This window comes from Musca domestica, unplaced genomic scaffold (genome assembly GCF_030504385.1).
Source record: "Musca domestica strain aabys unplaced genomic scaffold, Musca_domestica.polishedcontigs.V.1.1 24, whole genome shotgun sequence".
Lineage (NCBI taxonomy): Eukaryota > Metazoa > Arthropoda > Insecta > Diptera > Muscidae > Musca > Musca domestica.
The window spans coordinates 5,821,671-5,841,444 of NW_026712272.1; the positions used below are offsets into that span (position 1 = coordinate 5,821,671).

A 19,774-nucleotide genomic window follows, 5' to 3' on the forward strand; every position below is an offset into this window, starting at 1 on the left:
ACTACTCTCAAAAGCTACCTTGCTGCAAAATTGCTAACTTTTTCTTTGTTTGTCCACGATAAAGATGAAGTAAAGTTGGTCGCTAAAACTTGTAGACCATGTCCTTTCCTTTTTAGGGATCAACAATTCACAAAAACCAGAAGGAAAACCAAAAATATTAAATAGGAATTTATCAAAGATGATGGCAAGTCTTGTCTTGCACTCAACAAATTCATATCCTGTGTCAATGCGCCAATGCTCGCAAAATACAGCATCCTGTGCCAGCCGCCTCCGGGACAGCTGTTATACGCCGGGCAACAATAACTTGCTGTCGATGCTGTCTGTCTATTGTTGGTCTGCGTTCATGCGCTTTATGCATATGCATCAGCATCATTTCCATTTAAGATCCGAGGCAGGCAGCAGCCGACATTATTACAATTAATAAAACGGAGATGAAGAAGAAGGAAAACGTAAGACAACGTCACCACCACCGACCCTTACCAGAAAGCCAATGCTAAATTATGAATAATGTCATGCCGATGCACAGTGGGGGCCTCTTGATATTTTTATTCAGAAGGCCATCTAATAGAAGACTAGACTAAAATCTTCTCATAGAAGACCAGACTAAGAACTTCTCATAGAAGACCGGAAGGTCTTCTCATAGAAGACTAGATGGTCTTTTCATAGAAGACCATAGGTTGACTCATAGAGGAAGGTCTTCTCATTGAAGAAGGTCTGCTCATAAAAGAAGGTTTTCTAATAGAAGAAGGTCTTCTCACAGAAGACCAAAAGGTCTTCTCATAAAAGAGCCGAAGGTTTTCTCACAGAAGAGCAGAAGGTCTTCTCACAGAAGAGCAGAAGGTCTTCTCACAGAAGAGCAGAAGGTCTTCTCACAGAAGAGCAGAAGGTCTTCTCACAGAAGAGCAGAAGGTCTTCTCACAGAAGAGCAGAAAGTCTTCTCACAGAAGAGCAGAAGGTCTTCTCACAGAAGAGCAGAAGGTCTTCTCATAGAAGAGCAGAAGGTTTTCTCATAGAAGACCAGAAGGTCTTCTCATAGAAGACCAGAAGGTCTTGTCTTAGAAGACCAGAAGGTCTTCTCATTGAAGAGCAGATGATCTTCTCATAGAAGACCAGAAGATCTTCTCATAGAAGACCAGAAGGTCTTCTCATAGAAGACCAGAAGAGGTTCTTCCCATAGAAGACCAGAAGAAGGTCTTCTCATAGAAGACCAGAAGTTCTTCTCATAGAAGGTATTCTCTTGGAAGAACGGAATGTCTTCTCCTGAAAGACTAGAAGGTCTTCTCATAGAAGACCAGAAGAAGGTATTATCATAGAAGTCCATAGGTCGACTCATAGAGGAAGGTCTTCTCATTGAAAAAGGTCTGCTCATAAAAGAGGGTTTTCTAATAGAAGAAGATCTTCTAATAGAAGACCAGAAGGTCTTCTAATAGAAGACCAGAAGGTCTTCTCATAGAAGAGCAGAAGGTCTTCTCATAGAAGACCAGAAGGTCTTCTCATAGAAGACCAGAAGGTTTTCTCATAGAAGACCAGAAGGTCTTCTCATAGAAGACCAGAAGGTCTTCTCATAGAAGACCAGAAGGTCTTCTCATAGAAGACCAGAAGGTCTTCTCATAGAAGACCAGGAGGTCTTCTCATAGAAGACCAGAAGGTCTTTTCACAGAAGAGCAGAAGGTCTTTTCACAGAAGAGCAGAAGGTCTTCTTACAGAAAGGCAAAAGGTCTTCTCACAGAAGAGCAGAAGGTCTTCTCACAGAAGAGCAGAAGGTCTTCTCACAGAAGAGCGGAAGGTCTTCTCACACAAGAGCGGAAGGTCTTCTCACAGAAGAGCGGAAGGTCTTCTCACAGAAGAGCAGAAGGTCTTCTCACAGAAGAGCAGAAGGTCTTCTCACAGAAGAGCAGAAGGTCTTCTCACAGAAGAGCAGAAGGTCTTCTCACAGAAGAGCAGAAGGTCTTCTCACAGGGGAGCAGAAGGACTTCTCACAGAAGAGCAGAAGGTCTTCTCACAGAAGAGCAGAAGGTCTTCTCACAGAAGAGCAGAAGGTCTTCTCACAGAAGAGCAGAAGGTCTTCTCACAGGGGAGCAGAAGGACTTCTCACAGAAGAGCAGAAGGTCTTCTCACAGAAGAGCAGAAGGTCTTCTCACAGAAGAGCAGAAGGTCTTCTCACAGGGGAGCAGAAGGACTTCTCACAGAAGAGCAGAAGGTCTTCTCACAGAAGAGCAGAAGGTCTTCTCACAGAAGAGCAGAAGGTCTTCTCACAGAAGAGCAGAAGGTCTTCTCACAGAAGAGCAGAAGGTCTTCTTACAGAAGAGCGGAAGGTCTTCTCACAGAAGAGCAAAAGGTCTTCTCACAGAAGAGCAGAAGGTCTTCTCACAGAAGAACAGAAGGTCTTCTCACAGAAGAGCAGAAGGTCTTCTCACAGAAGAGCAGAAGGTCTTCTCATTGAAGAGCAGAAGGTCTTCTCACAGAAGAGCAGAAGGTCTTCTCACAGAAGAGCAGAAGGTCTTCTCACAGAAGAGCAAAAGGTCTTCTCACAGAAGAGCAGAAGGTCTTCTCACAGAAGAGCAGAAAGTCTTTTCACAGAAGAGCAGAAGGTCTTCTCACAGAAGAGCAGAAGGTCTTCTCACAGAAGAGCAGAAGGTCTTCTCACAGAAGAGCAGAAGGTCTTCTCGCAGAAGAACAGAAGGTTTTCTCATAGAAGATCAGAAGGTCTTCTCACAGAAGGTCTTCTCACAGAAGAGCAGAAGGTCTTCTCACAGAAGAGCAGAAGGTCTTCTCACAGAAGAGCAGAAGGTCTTCTCACAGAAGAGCAGAAGGTCTTCTGTGAGAAGAGCAGAAGGTCTTCTCGTAGAAGAGCAGAAGGTCTTCTCGTAGAAGAGCAGAAGGTCTTCTCACAGAAGAGCAGAAGGTCTTCTCACAGAAGAGCAGAAGGTCTTCTCACAGAAGAGCAGAAGGTCTTCTCACAGAAGACCAGAAGGTTTTCTCATAGAAGACCAGAAGGTCTTCTCATTGAAGAGCAGAAGATCTTCTCATGGAAGGCCAGGTAATCTTCTCATAGAAGACCAAGGTTTCCTCATAGAAGACCAGGAGGTCTTCTCATAAAAGACCCGGTGGTTTTCTCATAGAATACCTGGAGATGACCGGAAGATCTTGTCATAGAAAACCGGAAGATCTTGTCATAGAAAACTGGAAGATCGTTTCGTAGAAGACAGGAAGGTCATGTCACCCGAAGGACTTCTCATAGAAGACATCAGGAACTTCTTATAGAAGATGAGAAGGTCTTCTCATAGAATACCAAACGGTCAGAAGGTCTTCTCATAGAAGAGGAGAAGCTATTTTCATAAAAGACGAGAAGGTAGTCTTCATAGAAGACCAGAAGCAGGTCTTCTCGTAGAAGATCCGAAGGTCTTTTCGTAGAAGATCCGAAAGTGGAAGACCTTTACGAAGTCATGTCGCTGGATAAATTTGAAGTATTTCAAATTTACAAGGAGTTCTCTGTATATAAAGATGGACTTCTGGTTGCCTTTCACTATCTATAGGAGACTTTTAGAAGATCTTCTACTTTTAGTAGCATATGTCGTCACTTTTATTGCATGGCACTTAAGGCGAAAGAGAACGTGTCCTAGAATCTATTTAAAATTGCACAGAAAATATGAACACATGCCATTTATCGATTACAGAGCGGGGTGCATTAATCGATGATCATAAATTTTCAAAAGGAAAAAAACTACAAAAGCTGTTGCAACTGTTATTAAAACAAACAAATTGCCTAAAGGGAAATACACATTTTTATGCAAAACACAAGAAAATTGGCTCTTTCTCAACCTAACCAGGGCAGATGTTTGATGTGAAAGACAAAGAGAAGAGAGATATAGTGAGAGAGTGACGAGGAAACATTTCTATGTTTGTGTTTATTCATTTCAACAGAGATATTGAGAAATTCATGTTTTGCTCTCTTCAACGCAATTGGCATCTCTTTTTGGTTTACTCTTTGATTCTCTATCGATGCATAAATACATGGAAACAATAAAAATGACAGCAGGAGAGTGTCCTTAAAGAAAAACAATACATTGACTCACTCACAATGCACACACACACACATCCACCGACCTTAAGATTTGTGGGGATCAAGGCATACAAAAACAATGAAGACTCGGTGAAGAAAAGGTGCAATGCCAAGACAACGATAAGTGTGCCAAAAACCAACACACACATGCACGCATAGCAGCAGTTCAACGAAAGGACTAAAAACCAACGGAACACAAAGATGTTGTTTTTGGGACCAGGAAAAAATGTATATTGACTGCCACAACAAAAACAACTGTGTACAATAGTCATGATGATGATGATGGATGTATTGTAATGTGAGTATGTGCAAATATTTGAATATGCATTTACCAAAAATTGCTAACCAAGGGAAGCACAGACAGGACAGAAAGGAAACGGAAAACGGAAGTAAAATTTTAATAAAGATGATAACAGTTTTTTTGAGTGGATTTGCCAATAGGGATAATGGTCGAAGAAGATGCACAGAAGTCCCGGGATGTGTTACTGCTATGTAAATGTATGGGGAATGAATGAAAATACTTTGGAAATCTACTAATGCAGAATTTCCAAAGGAAGCTTACCTCTGGAAGCTTACCAATGTAAAAAGACTCCATAGAAGGATTTTCATATCTAGGAGGGATTTTAAAGGTCTTCTACGGAGAGGTTGAAAGATGTCACACAGATACCACATGAAAGGCTTTTTTTGGTAGAAGACCGCAGGAAAGTCCTCTATAGACAGAAGATCTCATTAATTCTGCCAGAAAGTATTGTGTGGAGTATAAGATAAATTATCCAAAGGACTTTTACGGCACATGTGACTTTATTGATGGTCTCCTATTCTATAGGACTTTCTAATGGATAAAATGTCTGAACGCCATAAATCTCTGGATCGGTGAGGCAATGTTTGGCAGTCCTAAATTAACACTCTGTTGTGTTTCGCAACCAAGTTTCCATTCTCGGATAACGCAAAGATTATCAGAAATCTTTGGATGGACTAGACCGGGGTCAGAGAGAAGCAGGCACGCGTGCCTTCAATGAGCGTAATTATCTCTAAAATCAAAATCAGAACCATTGAGAAGCAATGTAATTAGAGAGTAACAAAAATTGGGAGAACATACAAGTGCTACCTGGACTAGAGCCCCGGCCGTTATGTGTCCAAATTCTCTCAAAGTTGTAGTCAATATATTGACCGTATTCTAGTGGGACTTCGTTGAAACGTAGATGTCTCAAATATTATCAGTTTGCGTGGCCAAGTCCTTGCCACTGGAAAAAGCTATACCCTATCTTAATGACATTCATTTCTAAAAAAAATGAGAACCGAAAACAATGAGTCGTATGCGACCAAATTTCCATAAATGTTTAAGGTTAACAGCAAGGATGTCAACTGCTCCGAAGTAAAAATCTCTACAGATAAGTTGTTAAAAAAATCTTCACAAATCTCTACTAACTAAGACCAAAAAAACACTATGAAAATTTGTAAATGTAAAGTTCCAGCTGATTCGGTTGAGAATTGTGGGAGAAACCTTCAAAATACCGAAAATCGGGACCGTTACTTGGGGGGTATACCAATTAATGGTTCATATCCATTTCATATCGATAATTTTTTGTAAGGTCAGAACTGACCTACCTATAACCCCAATTATCAAGTTTCAGCTGATTTGGTTGGAAATTGTGGCAGAACCCTTCAAAATACCTAAAATGTGGAGGTTCTGTTCTATGGGAGCTATACCTAAATATGGACTCATTTTCAATACCAATCAACCTGTATATAACATAAACCTTTGTGCCAAATTTAAAAGCTCTCGATTAAATAGGGTGGACTATATCATGATTCCAACAGACAGACATACGGACGAAGTTATGGGCATCGCTAAAATTTCACGCTGATCAAGAATATTAGATTTGTTCGAATTGGTCATCTTTGACACGTATTATGGCCTTCAAAAGGCCTATGAAACCATCACGCCGCTGCTCGAATGTTGCTCTGCGGTATTTTGGCCTATTCCCGGCGAAGCGCATGCTTGAGGTGATCGACACTTTGGTATTTTTTAGTGCCAACCTTGCTTTTTAAAATACTCCAGACACAACAGTCCAACGGATTGGTATCCGGAGATTTTGGTGGCCATTGTGCGCTTGAAATGAAGCGAGGAACCTCATTTTGTTACCATTCCTGGTATGCTGAGTGCGATGGTGCTGAGTTCTGTTGGAATGTCCAAGGTCTGCGGCCAAAATGTTTGCGTACTCAAGGCTTTGATACACGGCATTTATTCCAATGCCACCGTCGATTAATACGAGCAGAGAGCCACCATCGGCTGTTATGGCGGCCCACACTATCACAATGGCGGGCGCTTGAGTTCTGGTGGCCAACCGAAGGTGACCATTTTCAGCTGACCTCTTTGACAAGTAAACACGATGATTTTGTTTGTTTACAAACTACTGGACAACGAAAACCAAATTCGTCAGTTCACCACTTTCGGCTAAGCGAAGCAACTTTTTAGCTCTTTTGAGTCTATTTTCTTTCTATTGCGATGTAAGTTCTTGGACTTTTTGGAATTTCAATGGCTTTACCCCGAGCTCATTTTTCAATATTCGCCGAATGGAATATTGCGATATGTTTAGCTCACGTTTTTTCATTTTACGGCCACTGCGACGCTCAAAATTCTCACCAAAATGCTCTTGTACGCTTGTAAACAATATAACGAGCTGTCAGTGGAATAATTTTAACAACTGTCGGACGAGTGGCTTAGAAATGACAACAGTCTGAAGTTGATATACATAGTTTTCGATGGGATATACGAGCTCTTAAAGGTCTTAGATAACACAGGAGCAATTTTTAAGATTTTCCACAGAATAGATATGATTTTGGAGATCTTCTAAAGAATATAAAAAAATTCGAAGGACTTCTGATCACCCTAAAACAGGTTTGTATAGAAGAGAATACCAGTTTTCTTATAGACTAGAAGAAGAGTATTCTTTCGATTTTTTTTTTTTTTGGTTCTTCTCCAGAAAGAAAGATTTTTAAAATCTCTAATAGAATACTTTCTAAATGATGCTTACATATGTCTCTCCAAGTATGGAAGGCCTTTTAAATATCTCTATTTCCACTGAAGATCTTCTACACAAAATAACACCTCAGTAAGGTCTTCAAGAGAATTGGGATCTCATACAAGTTTTTTTAAAAATAGAGGACATGCTATTTATTGAATTGGAAAACAGTCCTTACATTGTTTTCAGGATCCGTGAAAACATATTCGTTTCAGAGAAGTGCACTCTTAGAATAGAAGTGTTTCTTAAGGTATTTTAGAAAATCGATGATAAAACTAGCTTCAGAGAAAATTACACATTTCTTAGTTCTTTCAGAAAATAGAGATATTTTAAAAGTCTTATAGAAAGTAAATGTAATTCCTTCGTTAGAATAGAAGACCATCGAGGCTGAATACCACAACTTCAATAATAATCAGGAACTATTTTGAGGGACCAAAGCCAAGTTTATTATATTTGACTTGATGAACCCGAATAACTGCAGTGAACGACAGATGATGCAAAAGCAAGAACAACAACATTGCAGCACATTTGCTGTTTCTCAAAATAGAATTGGGTAGGTACCTACCGAGAAGAAAATTTTCACAGCGAAGACGGTGACGATATAGAAAACGACACAAGAAGTTCATCAACCACCAACAACCGAGCAGAAAGAAATCATTAACAACAGCAAAAAGAAAATCATCATCCATATCCAAAGATGATGATATGTTCAAGGAAATTACAAGACAATCCATCCATCCTTTAAGAAAAAAAAACCAACAACTAAAAATATAATCACATTTGCACTTGGTCAAAGAAAAACAGTATGCATTTCCATGCAGGAGGAAATTCACAGGCAGTCCGGACTCCAGGCTGCCTCATACACAGATAGTGTAAAACAAATAATACATTTTTCTGTCCAGTGTATGAGTTTTTTGCCATGTCTTGGCCGTCTTGTCTTTTATTTGCAACATTTATGCACCACTACTAGCAGCGACCCATTACGATGATCATCATCATCGTCTCAACGAAGAAGGGAGATGTTGATCTAAAAATGTGACCTGACATCTGCAAAAATTCCTACAAAAACAACAATAACATAACTGTGAAACACCTTCAATTCGATTCAATGCTGTTGCTGCAGCCTTCAGCTTCAGTTCCAGCAGCATAAACATAAATAGCAACAACAACATAAGGGAAGCAAACATCATACACATGCATACTCACACCGACTAATCTACGGTGCATTTTATTTTTGTTAAGAGCAAATGCAAAGAGTAAAAGAGAGAACATTCACAACTGCAATAGGGTTACCCTAACCAACATAATTATGTTGGGAAACAAAAATCAGAATGGGAAATCATTTCTTGATGTATGAATGGAATAGATTCGTATAGGAGAAAAATGTCAAATAAAATTTTAGATATGTCCATGATATAATTGATAATGTAATGTCTTGAGATAAAAACAAGTAAAAAAACATTAAGTTCGGCCGGGCCAAACTTTTAATACCCTCCATCTTAGGGTAAAGTAAACATTAGAAGAAAGTTGGCAAAAACCATTAAAATGCCGAATATCGGCAGGTACCGTTATATTGGGGCTATAACAAATCGTGGACCTACACATACAATGTTTCGCCAAAGGAGCTAGAACCCATTATGACCTACAAATACCAATTTTCAGACAAATCCGTTAAAAAAATGTGGCAAAAATCATCAACATACCGAATATCGGGAGGTACCGTTATATGGGGGCTATACCAAAACGTGGACCTATAATTACAATGACTCGCCACACAAACCAGGACCCATTATGATCTACAACTACCAATTTTCAGAGAAATTCTTGAAAAAATGTGTCAAAAATCATCAAAATACCGAATGTTGGGAGGTACCGTTATATGGGGACTATATCAAAACGTGGACCTAAACATACAATGTTTCGCCATACGAACTAGGACCCATTATGACCCACAAATACCAATTTTTAAACAAATCAGTGAAAAAATGTGGCAAAAAAAAAATAAAATATCGAATATCGGGAGGTACCTTTATATAGGGGCTATACCAAAACGTGAACCCATACATGCAATATTTTGCCACACGTATAGGGACCCGTTATCACCTACAAATACCAATTTTCAGACAAATCCGTGAAAAAATGTGCCATAAATCATCAAAATACCGAATATCGGGAGGTACCGCCCTAGACACAATACAAATTACTCTGCTAAATTTTGGCGCTCTACGTCAAATAATATGGGCTGTATCATGATTTCAACAGACAGACAGACGGACATCGTTAAAGAGACTTAGAATTTTATGCTGATTATGAATATATATACTTTATGGGGCCTACAACGAATATTTAAGGATGTTACAAACGGAATGACAAAGTTAATATACCCTCCTTTCCAAGGTGGAGGGTATAAAAACGGCAACAAAGTCAAACGCAATAATTTTAACATTTTTTTTTTAAATTTTATTGAAACTAAAAAATGTCGGAAATAGCATCAAATGTTAGAATAAGTTTAGATTTGTTCGAATTGGTCGTCTTTGGCACGAATTATGGCCTTCAAACGACCAATGAAACCGTCACACGCTGCCCGAATGTTGCTCTGCGCTATTTTGGCCCATTCCCGGCGAAGCGCTTGCTTGAGGTGATTGACACTTTGGTATTTTTTAGTGCCAACCATGCTCTTCAAAATACTCCCGACATAATAGTCCAATGGATTGGTATCCGGAGATTTTGGTGGCCATTGTGTGCTGGAAACCTCATTCTTGGGTGGCGCGTGTTGAGCGTAATGGTGCGTTGTGTTTTTTTGATATTTCTTATGGATGGTTTTCTAAATTTGGGAACTGTCTCATTTTTGTGGTGTCAAATAAGACTACAAGGATAAAAAAGACCTTTGAAAGGTATTTTTAAAATATTTTTTTGTTCAAGATTCGAATTTATGAAGAATTTGGGAAGAAAGGGAAACGTGGAGCCCAACGAGAAAATACATAGATGTGTTTAGTAATACCCAAAAACTTATGAATAATTCATTCTCCCGTTTTTTTGTCTCTTCTATATCATAAGGACCAAAAACATAACATATTTGTATTTACCTTGACTTTAAAATGGTGCCCAAGACACATTAACTTCTTCACAGCTCATCCTGTTTTTAAAGCAAAATACAATGTTTTCAAACATTAAAAAAAATAAATAAATAAATAAAAATTTTTTTTCATATTTGAGAGGAAATAATTTCAAAAGTGGCGCCCAAATGTGCCACCGAGAAAATGTAAGCCAATAAATTGCTTCAGAGGCGAAATGACTTGATATTTTAGCATCATGCTTGATACTAAATTTTATACGTTGCGCCTAGTTTTCAGATTTTTAATAGTCCAGCGGATCGGTATCCGGAGATTATGGTGGCCATTTTGCGCTGGAAACCTTATTCTTGGGTGGCGCGTGCTGAGTCCTGTTGGAATTTCCAAGATTTGTGGCCAAAATGTTTGCGTGCCCAAGGCTTTAATATACCCTCCAGAATAGTTTCGCGATAATATTCGGCATTTATTCTGATGCCGCGGTCGATTAATAGGAGCGGAGATCGACAATCGGCTGTTATGGCGGCTCACACCATCACCATGGCCGGACGATCATTTTGTTTGTTTACAAACTGCTGGACAACGAATGTTTTCTCATCGGAGAAAACCAAATTTGGCAGCTCATCACTTTCTCTCCTTTGACCACTCTTTAGCTCTTTTGAGTCTATTTTCTTTCTGTTGCGGTGTAAGTTCTTGGACTTTTTGGAATTTCAATGTCTTCAACCCGAGCTTATTTTCCAATATTTGCCGAATTTAATATTGCGATATGTTCAGCTCACGAGCCATTTTTCGCCCACTGCGACTTGGGTTTCGATTAAGTCACTTTTTTATTTTTCGAACCATTTCTGCTGTTGTTGCTGTTTTTTTCCGTCCACTTTCTTGACGTCGGGCTACGCTATCAGTATCAATGTAACGAGCGATGGTACGAGACACAAAAGATTTATTCACATTTAAACATTTAACGATAACACTTGTAGTTTTCCAACCGAATATAAAGAAATCACACTATCACGCTTGAATTCCATCACGAATGACTTTTTTTCTGGAAAATTCTCACCAAAATGCTTTTGCACGCTTGTAATCAATATAATGAGCTGTCACTGGAATAATTTTAACAGCTGTCGGACGAGTGGCTTAGAAATGACAGCAGTCTGAAGTTGGTTGCAGTTTTTCATCTCACTCTGTATTTTTTATGGATGATATGGCAATAACAGCAAAATTATTTAAATAAACAAATGGATAGCGCAAAACGTTTATTTAATATTGAAGAACTGAATTATAGACCTATTTCACGAAATTAATTACTGAAGATGCTATTGTGAAGAAATGCAGTGACTTCCAGATACTTTTACAAAAAGCTTGCCATATCTCTGTAAAAAAAATAATTTATTCCAACAGAAAGATGTAATAATGAAAAACCGATAATGTGAACTTTATCCTTTAACTTTCCTAAAGTGAGGGATAACAATACTGAACTATAAAGAAAATATAGAAAAACGGGCCGTAATATATCCTTCATGTTATGGTGGGCTTAAAAATCTTAAAATAAAAATGTTTGCGTATGACGAGTGGGACGGAGTGATCTTTTATGGTCGACTTTCCTTGACTCTTTAAAATATTGTTCTATATCTTAGAAAGACGAATTTTATTTGTTTATATAATTTCTTGGCTTAAACATCTAAAAATAGAGATAATCTTATGGAAATTTTCTCGAGGCTGTTTTTGTAGTCCTTGGTTGGGGTTTTATCTTAAGCCAGTCTTTGAAAATTATAACCCAAGAGTAACCAGCTGAAAATTTCGTCAACATCCGGTAGTGAATTTAACGTCAATTCGACTGAAAATGTGGGATGACAAACATATAATAGCAAAACAAGGCGCAATACTGCCGATCATAATACCTGTCATAGCTGCAGCAAAATGATACCTTGAAGCAAAATTTAACCACACCATAATTAAGTCGTATTTATATGACTTTTGAGGCTAATAATTTAGTTTGTAGTTTTAGATTATATTCTTCCTTGACAAAGGTCATAAAGGGGTTAAAAAGGACAAATTATGTGCCCATATCTAAGGAGGAACTACAAAACATCAAGGGACGTCAACTAAAAAAATATAATCATATGAGCTTACCTTCGTAATTGTAGCATGGGTGTAGGGTTTCGTTCTTCTTTAGTTCCTTTTTATTAACTTTTTAACCAAATTTAATGCTTGCCTAGATCCTTACAAGTTCTACTCAGCTAAATTCACAACTAAAACTAATTTAAAATTGTATTATTAATGCTTACTAAAATAAACCAGTTGGTAACCCTACTTTGGTGAGAGAGTGTGACCCGCTGAGAGCCGCATTTAATGGAGTGTCAAACAAAATAACTTCAAACAGCTGCTTTTCTAAGCAAACACACACATGCACACAGCGACAGTCAATGCAAGTCAAAAATAAATACAACTACATAGACAGGCTGGCTGCCTTGCCTGGCCTGACCTGACTGTGGAATAGGGTCGATGGTCGTTGTTTTTGGTATTATCCCATTGTGTGTGTGTGTATAAAACTGTCCTGTCTGTCTGTCTGTCATCAACAATGCGACGACTACCTATGATGATGACGACAACAAACCAAACAACAACAAATGTTTTTGGTGGAACAACTGCTCCTTCGTCTCTCTGCCCGGTGTGTGTGTGTGTGTGAATTTCCTACGTTTGTTATGTTCATTGTTTTCTGGCCTAAAGTACAAACGCATACATTTGCACCCACTTGGGGTAAGTGAGTGAGTGTGTGTTGTGTGTGCAAGTCTTGCCTGCCTGCCTGCTTGCTGCTCGACTGACTTATGTTGCTGCGAGCAAATTGTGCGATTCGCTTGAGGTCGCTGGGTGTAGAATTTTATGTTCAGTTACAATTTTCACATCATAGCGTAAAGATCGTCGGGTCGTGGCTTTTTTGCGCGAGCTATCTTAACAACAAAATTTTCGGTCGGGTAAAATTTTTAATGGAAGGAGAAGCTCCGAACAAACGCAAAAGGGGATTGTTTTTTGTTCTTTCAAAAACTGTGTGTGTTAGGGGTTAAACAATATATTTATTTCAACATTTCCAAAGCAACAACAAACGGATTTAATCCACAGCTAGAAGAAAAGAAGAAGAAGCAAAGAAAATCACACCTTTAAGGATTACCAAAAAATAAAATCGCGCCAAATTTCAATAATTTATTTTTGGATAAAAATATTTTAAATAAAACAATCCAAAGAACACCAAACAAACACCATTAAACACTAAAAATGTATTAACAAACTGTGTTTTAAATTATTTAAAAATTTTAAAAAAAAATAGTTATTTTATAACTATAATTTGTTGTTAGTAAGAGAAAAAGAGTGTGTTGCAAAAATTAACAACAAATAAAAAAAAAATATCTCTTCCGGAGAACAACACATCACCCAGTTCAACTTAAAGTCTCATCTTAATTATTCTACAACACTAACAACAACAAAATGGGTCTCACCGAAATGCCAGCTGGTTATATGACACAAAACACTGTCAGCGTCAGCAGCAGTGCTGGTGGTGGTCATCATGGTGTTATGGTCATGGAACATCATACCCATCATCCTCATCACCATTCCCAGCATCATTTGCAACAGCTACACCAGCAGCACATACCAACCCAACAGCATCTGGATGCTGTCCACCAACATCAGCAGCAGCATCATCTTCAGCTCGAAAAGGATAAAATGAATAGTAAAAAGAAAATGCATTTGCTGAAGAAAATCAAAAAACGCTTCGGATTAGGTTAGTATTTGAATGTGTTTCTTTGATTTTTTTATGGATAGTTTTTTTTTTTTAAATTTGGGAACAGATTCAGTTTTGTGGTGTCAAATGAGACAGCAGGAATTAAAAAGGTCTTTGAAAGGTATATTAAAAAAATTATTTTGTGATAAATATATGATTTCACGAAGAATTCGGGAACAAAGAGAAAAGTGGCGCCCAATGTGATAATTCAAAGCTATGAATATTAATACCCAAAACCTTAGCTTTTAAGCTGAAATGGAGTTATTAAGAATAATGCCCTTTTTTGTCTCTTCCTTATTATAAGGAGCAAAAAACAAAATCATTTTATTTATCTCGACTTCAAAATGGCGCCCAAGATGCATTGATTTCCGGGACAGCTCATTTTTCCGTTTTTTGTCTTTTCTCCGTTATAAGCGCCAAAAAACATAAAATCTTTTTATTTTCCTTCACTTCAAAAAGGCGTTCAAGACGCATTGATTTTCGATTTGATTTTTTTAAAGAAAAAATAATTTTTTTTCAAATATTTCAAATAACAAAATTCTTTTTCATATTTGAGCGGAAAAAATTTCAAAAGTGGCGCCCAAATGTGCCACCGCGAAAATGTAAGCCAAGAAATTTTTCCAGAGGAGATATGACTTGCTGGTTTAGCTTCTTGTTTAACTCTAGATTTTAGAAGTTGTGCCTTGCTTTCAAATTCTGTTTTAATTTTGGCTGACAAATTACAGATGTCTAAGTATCTTACAAATCGAAATTGACTTGATTCAACAAATTTAAGAAATGGCGCCCAATCGTGTCAAAGAATTTCGTTATTTATATCAGTTTCTATTTTCTTACCTTCTTTAATAATTTTCCTCCCTTTTTTCAAAATTGAGTGCAGAAATGAAATAGTGGCGCCCAATCGTATCAAATATGAAAAAACCAAGGCTTGAGTCAAAAAATATAAATGTGGCGTCCGATAGTGTTAAAAGAGGATATAATTTATTTCAACATCACTATACTTATCTTCTGTCAATCTGTTTTCATAATTGGGTGAAGAAATCAGAAAGTGGCGCCCAAGCGTATCAAATATGTAAAACCCCCAACTTGAGTCAAAAATATAAACGTGGCGCTCAATAGTGTCAAAAAGAGGATATAATTTATTTCAGCTTAACTTCACCTTAATCTGTTTTCATAATTAGGTGAAGAAATCAGAAAGTGGCGCCCAAGCGCATCAAATATGTGAAAACCAGGGCTTAAGTCAAAAATCTTCATCCTTTTTCATAATTTAGTGAAGAAATAAAATAGTGGCACCCAATGACATCAAATATGTAAAAGCCAAGGCTTGAGTAAAAAAAATTGGCGCCCAATAGTATCTAAAAGAGAATATAATCTATTTCGGCTTCACTTTACTTACCTTTTGTCATTACTTCTTTTCATCTGTTTTCATAATTGAGTAAAGAAATCTAAAAGTGGCGCCCAATCGTATTTCGAGAATTTTGCTTCGTAAAACCAGCTTTGTTAGAACTCTTTCCGAAGAGAAGTACTTGAATATGGGCTACATAATGTCACATATGTCCCCACGTTGGGCGCCAGTTTCCACTGAAAATAGGCAAAGGATTTAAACAGTTAGAATTTTACTTAATTTCGATTTCGCTTCATTTAGAAACCCAAGCAAGGGACCAGTTATTTAAATATTTTCCGCTATTTTGAAACACATAGATGCCCCCTCGCCTCTTATATAGACTTTGTTAAGACGTACTTTCCTAACACTCAATTGTGGGTGATCTTGATTTTGTTTTTGTATTTTTTTTAATTTATAACACGGGCACAATTCCCTTGTCTTACCCTACCTAATTCATTGATATTATCTTGATTTCTTGTTCGTCTTCTAAAATCTATTAGAATTGCCATGGCTTACCCCCTTTTTCCAAATGGGTTAAGATAAAACCAAAACAGAATGAGTGGAGAGGGAGCCAGCCACCCAATTATTATCAAAACAATGTGTCTCGGGGGAGGTGGGGAGGTAAAGAGAAAAAAGACATACGTTCAAAAATCATTAAAATTACTCACGACCATTGCCAACAAACAAGCCCAACGTTGATCCCCCCTACGATGAATGGTGCAAGCTGGCGAACAGGCAAGCAAGCACATCAAACTCGAAAAAGAGGTGAATCAAATTATAAAACAGAAGAAAATCTCATTAGGGAAGACCACGAGAAATTGTTGAATGAAAAAAAAAATACAAAAACAACAAATAATAACTCTAACAACAACAAAAAAAAGACATGGATGGATGATATGGGAACAACAGGCAATCGTGTATGGATGGCGGCGTTTCTTATTTTTCTGCTTAAAGGTTTAAGACGTAGTAAGCTTCGACTACTAGACACAAGATAAAGGCAGCAACACAAAATAACAACAACAAAAATAGCATAAACTCCATTAAACAATGGACTGGTTTTGTTTATTACAATAGTAAGGCTTCCTTGCCTCATGTAAGATTAAGCTCTGTCTATTTTCGTGGAGAGAGCTCGCTTACTCTCAATTGTTGATCCCCTAAGAAAACTGTAATAATTTCAAAGTATTTGCTGTTGTATGACACATTGAGAGGATGTACTGTTGTATCTCTCTCTCACACATCCATGAATATTTGCCCACCTTCAAACGGTAATTGCAAGAAAACACATTGAGAGCCACTCTCTTGAATCAATGGATCATTGTGCCTTGCCTTGCATTTATGTTGTTGATTCCCTTTGTTGATGAGAGTTGAGTTGAGAGTATGAAAGAGATTAAGCCACTATGACGATGATTATGTTGAAGGGGATAAATATTTTCCCAGCGCCCCCATTATGTGTGGCGGCCAACCTATTGTTGTTGTTGCTGTTTCTCTTGTTCTTGTCATGAAATCAAGGTTCAAATCTACCATTATTATGTGAGCCAAGTTTTCTGTTTTGTTTTTCTTCTCATACCATACAAGAGATGTTTACATATATTCACACATACACACTCAGAGAGAAGCCTCCTGCATTCCATGTTAAGAGTAGATTATTGCATGATAATCAAAGGTTTCCATTGATTTGAATTTAAAAATAAAATGAAAAAAGCTCTTTAACAAAATTAACGGTTTAAAATTTCTGTGTTTTTAACGGTTTACAATAAAAATTCATTAAGTTTTCATACCAATTTTTCCATGCCATATAATTATATTTGCAAATTGTGGGTATTGTTTTTCTTTTTTTTTTTCAGAAAACATTTTATTACAATCGCGTGCTCTATTTCCATTAGTTTTTTTTTTTCGTTTGATTTAATAAAAATGCTAATTTTTCAATGGAAGCTCTGAGTATTATAAATCTACAGATTTAATTATATTGTTCACATTGTTACCATTTGTTATTTAAAACAGACAGGCTGGATTTTTGTATTGAAACAATAAATAATGCTTTAGAGATCCAATTAATCTAAAATTAACAAGAAATATCGTTTCATTCAGATATAGATTCCGCCTAATCTCCATTGAATAAAATAAAGTTTAGTATTTTATTGCTGTCGAATCTTTTGACTACCAAAAACGCTTCAAAAAAACATTTTATCATAAACGTTTAAAAAAACAAGTCGGTCTTAGCATAAACTTCCTATTTTTCGAGTGTGGCTTGCAAATTTTGTCATTTTTTAGAAGTGGCGCCCAACGCGTTAAAGCAAACGTCATGTTAGTGAGCTGTTTGCCGGCGAAATTAAATAGTTTAGATTTATTCGAAACGAAAAGCTTCCTCTATTTGTCAAAAACGTGCTTGTTTTCGCAGTTTTTATGAAGTGGCGCCCAACGTAGAATCATTTTGGAATAATTTTTGACTATCTATTTATTAAAAACATGCTTGTTTTCGTTGTTTTTATCAAGTGGCGCCCAGCGTATTTAAACTAAAATCATTTTGGAATAATTTCTGAAATAAACAAGTAGGTCATATTATATACTTCATATTTTTGAGGGGTGAGGGTAGCAAATTTCGTCGTTTTTAGAAGTGGCGTCCAATGAGTAGAAAAACTAAGTTATGTTTTTAAGGCGTTTTTCAATTGGCATCCGAAATGGTCCTCTTTTTGCATAAAGTACACATTTTTTTCAATTCTTCTTCCATTATTCCATATTTTTCGAGCTAAAATTTTGAATATTTTATAGATTTTTTCTCGGAAAAACTCTTTAAATCTCAATTTCTTTAAAAGGCGCCCTACGGATTCCTCCCTAATAAAACGTTTTTTATGTTATAAATAAGAAAACTTAATAATTTGAAAGATAGATATATATTATTTATTATTCGAGAAATTTTACCAACGTCTCAAGTTGCAAGTGGCGCCCAACGTTTGCCTAAGTAAAATAATATAGCCCATATTAATTTCCAATGAGTTAATTTTTGCGATTTCACAATCATTGGAATTTGTGTTGGATTGCCAAACACATTTCTCAATTGTTTTTTATTTGCTTGCGAAAATGGCGCCCAACGTGATTTTTCTATGAAACATGAAATATGAAAATTACCCAAGTTCTCTTTATTATCTATTACATTGGATTTCTACAAAATGTTATTGCGGCGGCCCATCTCTCATTGAACTTTAGTCTTTCTCTTTGTTGTGGTTTTGTTTAGTTTTTTATTTTGTTTTTGCATTGATCAATCCCCAATCTCGCTGGGGGAAGAAGTTCACAAATCGTTGTTACGTGTGGTTGTGGCCTGTTTGACTTAGTTCTCCATTATTTCCTTCATGTTGTTGTTGTTGTTGTTAGCTTTTTTTGTTATATTGTTAGTCATAAATTGTTTTAACTTCTCACGGTTTACTTTTAACCCATTTGTTGTTGTGGTTGTCGTTCGTCGAGATGGTTTGTACGTGTGGCGTTTTAAAGGTTTTTTTATATTTTTTAATTTGTTTGCTTATTTGCACTGCATAGTTGAGTTTCTGCTTCATCTTTGTCCTCCTTATATCTTTTTGTTAATTTTCGATTTGGTTATGAAAAGAAATAAAGATAACAATTCATAATCTCAGCGTAAAGAAAACATACACACATAATAAACAAATGTCGATATGGGCTCTCTCTCTCTCCCACCCCCGCATTATGTTTTTGTGTTGGAAGGCATTACCAATACTCAAGTTATTAGTAGGAATCTATGTGTTGTTGGTTTTTTAATTATTACATTTATCAGCCGTAAAAATTTATACAATTTCTTATCAGTTGCAAAAAAAAAACTATTGTATTATGTTTTTGTGGCTAAGAAAATGGGAGAAGTTAAGAAATAAAAACATTTCTAAAGAACGCAAAAATGCAAAAAAAAAATATATAAATAAATATAAACATCTGTATAAATAGGTAATTAGAAGAGTATTCATAGTATCCTAATAATAAATTATTTTAAATTTGTTTTTTATATTAGTTAATATTCATAAACACCTGCTTTTTTTGTCATTTTTAATTTTTTTGCAAATTTCCAAGGAAATTTGAGTAGTGGTCAGGTACCTTTAAAATATTGCCCCTTTTAGGATCAATCGTGAGTATGGGCCTCTATTTACATTCCTTTTTTTCCCTCTACTCGATTTTTATGAATCGTAGAATGTGATCAACCCTTTTCTTATTTTTCTCTGAGAAAATTGCACCTTTTTGCAGCAATAGTGATTATCGACCTTTATTTACATTTATTTCCCTTTAATCGATTTTGATGAATCGTAGAGTGCGATCATCCCTTTCCTTATTATTCTCTGAGCGAAGTTTGTTGTATTTTCAAGTCATTTTTTTTTTCTTGATAATATTTCTTTGCAATTTAAGGCCTAATAAAATCCAAACAAAAAATATGAAAGGGAAAAGGAACTATTGAATAATTTACTT

The 19,774-nt window shown here is 36.6% G+C and overlaps 1 protein-coding gene across 2 annotated transcripts in view; it reads left to right on the plus strand.

Annotated features, from left to right (window-relative positions):
- The window catches only part of LOC101889574 (protein neuralized), a 56,039-nt gene that overhangs the window by 19,290 nt on the left and 16,975 nt on the right, over nucleotides 1–19,774 (plus strand). The window contains exon 1 of one of the 2 annotated variants that reach the window (XM_011292908.3): nucleotides 13,017–13,932. The exons of the other annotated variant lie outside the window; for it this stretch is intronic. Coding sequence (XP_011291210.1) covers nucleotides 13,638–13,932 — 295 coding nt within the window. The 5' untranslated portion in view covers nucleotides 13,017–13,637. Of the gene's footprint in view, nucleotides 1–13,016; nucleotides 13,933–19,774 lie in introns of those variants that run through there. 2 annotated transcript variants of the gene reach the window in all.